At 56.5% G+C, this 4221-nt stretch overlaps 1 protein-coding gene across 1 annotated transcript in view; it reads left to right on the top strand.

The window, feature by feature from the left end:
• The window catches only part of TBX21 (T-box transcription factor 21), a 10557-nt gene extending 6938 nt beyond the window's left edge, over positions 1-3619 (top strand). The window contains exons 2-6 of the mRNA XM_021704442.2: positions 1193-1347; positions 1707-1828; positions 2394-2552; positions 2690-2751; positions 3001-3619. Coding sequence (XP_021560117.2) covers positions 1193-1347; positions 1707-1828; positions 2394-2552; positions 2690-2751; positions 3001-3619 — 1117 coding nt within the window. The remainder of the gene's footprint in view (positions 1-1192; positions 1348-1706; positions 1829-2393; positions 2553-2689; positions 2752-3000) is intronic.
• Positions 3620-4221: the final 602 nt, after the last annotated feature.

The raw sequence follows: 4221 nt of genomic DNA, 5'->3' as shown, positions 1-4221 counted from the left end.
TGTTCATGTAGGTGGTGGTTGTAATGATGGTGGTGGAGGTGGTGGTGATGGTGGAGACGGTGGTCGTGGTGATAGTGGTGATGGAGTCGTGGTGATGGGGGTGTTGGTGGAGGTGGTGGTCGTAGTGATGTGCAGGTGGGGGTGGTGATGGCGGTCGTAGTGATGGTGGTGATGGGGGTGTTGGTGGAGGTGGTGGTCGTAGTGATGGTGCTGTTGGGGGTGGTGATGGTGGAGGTGGCGGAGATGGCTGTGGTGGGGAAGTGCTTCCTTCTCTGAATCTATTCCTCTGGCACAATGGAGGATAATGCAGTATCCCAACCTCAACTTCCTCCACTTTTCCCGGGAAGCAGGACTTTGAGTGTGAGGACTGTGCTTAACAGAATTCTCTTAAGGTAGATGGAAAGTTCCATCTAGGAGTTTAGGTACTTCTCTGAAAGCTCAGGCCCGGGGCAGGCCATACTACAGAACTCAGGCCCAGGAGGATGGGGCAGGGAGAGCCTGGGCACCACAGGGCCGAGAGTGTGTGAGCACCGTGAGGGCTGCAGTGGAGAGGATGGGTCGGGGCCTGAGACCACCCCAGGGTTTGGGGGACTGAGGCATGAGGGCCTACTGGGAAGTGCCTCTGGGGGGCTGGCTTGTGGCTTTGCTCCCCACTAGGAAGCAAACTAAGGTTAGAGACAGTGGTGTGCAGTTAATATCTAGCAACTGACCTTCTGAAAGAAAAGCATTGAAAAAGCCCCGATTCATAGTGTTTGCTGATTTCCGTGGTGTAAATACTCCTGTGATGGCTGATTTCAAGCTGCGCATGTGGTGTCACTGAATGCAGAGTCGGGAAGAGCGAGGCAGTCATGCAGCTGTCTAGTATTTCCGTCTTGCAGGAACAAAAGATGTAAATCACTTCAAGAGCAGAGATAATAGTGAAATGTAGGAAACGAACTGAGAAGTGATGATTTTTGAGTATTTATTACCTTGGCTTATAATGCAATGTATTTAATTGTAAGTTTATATAATTTAATTTTTAAATATGGCGGCATATAACCACTGGCTGGCACACTTCTTGGTCACTTCCAGTTGGTTCTCTCGCGGGATGCAAGCCGACTCCAGCACACCACCGAGAGCCTTTGCACGGGGGGCGGCCGTCTGCGCGGTTGGGGGGCTGACGGATGTCGGTGGGTCTCTCTGTTCTCCTCAGGCGGATGTTCCCATTCTTGTCGTTTACTGTGGCGGGGCTGGAGCCCACCAGCCATTACCGGATGTTCGTGGACGTGGTCTTGGTGGACCAGCACCACTGGCGGTATCAGAGCGGCAAATGGGTGCAGTGTGGAAAGGCTGAGGGCAGCATGCCAGGTAGGAGCGCCCTGGGGAGTGGTGGGCACTCTTTTTCACCGAGGCTGGGCGCCCCCTGGTGGATCCAGGAGGAACCCCCAAGCCCTTGCCCCCTACACCTGAGATTTAATTCCCCATCCCACCCTTATCCCCTCCCACTTCTCACTCCCATTCTGTCTGTCCTCTGTCCTCTTTTCTCTATTCTGCGTTAGCCTGTCTTCTGCTCAGTCCCCTGCCCACATCCCCCCTTGCCCTGCCCCATCTGGTCCTCCCCCTGCAGCCTTTTTGACATCCCCCTCAGAACAGGCAAAGAAGCCCCACATCGCCAGGGGGTCTGGTCCCCAAGGGGGCTGCGTGCCAAAGAAGTTAACTGTCCACAGGAAACCGCCTGTACGTCCACCCAGATTCCCCCAATACTGGAGCCCACTGGATGCGCCAGGAAGTTTCATTTGGGAAACTAAAGCTCACGAACAACAAAGGGGCCTCTAACAATGTGACCCAGGTGAGAATCCTTGCCACCCCCCACCCCTCCTGGCTGATTCCGTTCTGTAAAAGTCATTTTTCTTCCTCTCTGGCTCGTTCTTTTCCACACGCCTGAGGAGTTGTGGAGATGAGGTGGGAGGAAGCTGAATCTCAGGGGCAGACATGGGCTCGCATTTAGGATGACATGGGCCAAGCCAGCCTGGGGGTTTCTTCACCGAACCCCAGGCTGCCATCACTTGCACACCATGCTGGGCATAGAGTTGGTGCCAGTTGCCCCAGGGAATGGATGCAGGGTCTCTCTGAGTTGAGCAATACTGTTAACAGAGCCCCATCCCTGAAAAGCCCCGCTTGTGCTAATATCTTGGTTACGATGCACATCTGGGTGGTAGGAAACGGGGCAAGAGGGCAGAGCTGGTGCCCTGGAGAGGCTGGGGACCGGAGCTAGAACGCCTGGGAAGTGGCATGGTAGCAGAGCAGGGCAATGGACACGATGACCTCAAGGTCCCTTCTAGGCTGGCCATCGGGCCAGCCATGGGTGGGGTAGAGGACCCTTCAACCCCCACAAGCATCCGGCTCTCTCGTAGATGATCGTGCTCCAGTCTCTCCATAAGTACCAGCCTCGGCTGCACATCGTCGAGGTGAACGACGGGGAGCCGGAGGTGGCCGGCAACACTTCCAACACGCATATCTTCACCTTCCAAGAGACCCAGTTCATTGCCGTGACCGCCTACCAGAACGCGGAGGTGAGGGCCACCGGTCCCCCTGAGCTGCGAGGGGCAGGAGGGGGAGAGTGGGGCCTACGGTCTTCCTCGGTGGGGAATTCGGAAGTTCCCTACCCCTAGACTCAGGACTCAGGTGCCTCTATTTCCCCTCTCTCTAGATTACTCAGCTGAAAATTGATAATAACCCTTTTGCCAAAGGATTCCGGGAGAACTTTGAGTCGTAAGTGCCACTGGGTTCAACTCACCAAGGGCCTCCTCTTGATATCTCCTGAGACTTGACTCCAGACATGTGCTGAGCATGTCTCCTCTCTGCCCCTGGGGGTGGGAAGAGATGGGATGGAGGCTTGGAGGGCGGTAAGGCCAGGGAAAGAGGGTCCAGGGAGGGACGTACAACAGGCAGGCTCACAGATGACCGGTTCCGTTTGTGACCCCTGCGTTCTTGCCTTCTGTTTTGTTTTGTTTGTTTTAGCATGTATGCATCTGTTGACACGAGCGTGCCCTCCCCGCCTGGACCCAACTGTCAATTGCTTGGGGGAGACCACTACTCTCCTCTCCTACCCAACCAGTATCCCGTTCCCAGCCGCTTCTACCCCGACCTTCCTGGGCAGGCAAAGGATGTGGCTTCCCAGCCTTATTGGTTGGGGGGCCCCCGGGACCACAGCTATGAGGCTGAGTTTCGAGCAGTCACCATGAAGCCTGCGTTCCTGCCCTCCGCCCCTGGACCCACCATGTCCTACTACCGAGGCCAGGACGTCCTGGCGCCTGGAGCGAGCTGGCCGGTGGCCCCTCAGTACCCTCCCAAGATGGGCCCAGGCAGCTGGTTCCGCCCCATGCGGACTCTGCCCATGGAACCTGGTCCTGGAGCTTCAGAGGGACGGGGGCCAGAGGACCAGGGCTCCCCTTTGGTGTGGACTGAGATCACCCCCATCCGGCCAGAGTCCAGTGACTCAGGACTGGGTGAAGGAGACTCTAAGAGGAGGCGTGTGTCCCCCTATCCTTCCAGTGGCGACAGTTCCTCCCCTGCTGGGGCCGCTTCTCCTTTTGATAAGGAAACTGAAGGCCAGTTTTATAGCTATTTTCCCAATTGAGCAGTTGACATGACAGAAGCCGTGTCATCGGGTTGGAGGACGCCAAGTAACGCAGACAGCCAACTCAGGACTGGGAGGCCCCAGCTCCCTCTGTCCCTTCTCCTTTTGTAGTTGGTTGAGGAAGAGGGGGGCAAGAAGCCTTCTGGGGTTCACTTGCTGCTTTGGGCCCACAAGGAAACCTGAGAGGCATGTCCCCTGCCCCTTCCTTTGCCCTAACTACGGTCATTTACCTGGTGCTGCTTCTGGCTGTGGACTCCCAGCTGGAGAACAGACGGAACAAGAAGGTCTTGGACACAAAGGAGCTTCCTCTCTTCTGTGGGGTGGGGTAGGGGTCAGGTGGGGCAGGCTGGGCACTGCAGACTCGGCTGTCTTCCTTTGTAGAATGTACTTTTGGCAGTTCTGTTTGCGTGTGTGAAAATAAAGATACCGTGGATTTGATGACAGCCAGCCAGCCAGCCAGGGTCAGCGAGAGGACTCGGATGACTTTGGGGCAGCTGGCCTGGGCCCCCCCCGCTCAGAGACAGTGGGGTCCCGAGGAAGGGGCTGGGAAGGGGGGGGTTGGTGCACATCTCAAGAAGCAACGTCTTGGGGTGGGGGTTGGT

This window comes from Neomonachus schauinslandi, chromosome 15 (assembly GCF_002201575.2).
Source record: "Neomonachus schauinslandi chromosome 15, ASM220157v2, whole genome shotgun sequence".
Lineage (NCBI taxonomy): Eukaryota > Metazoa > Chordata > Mammalia > Carnivora > Phocidae > Neomonachus > Neomonachus schauinslandi.
Note: the sequence above shows the minus strand (reverse complement) of the source record. Positions and strands in the feature narration are given on the sequence as shown.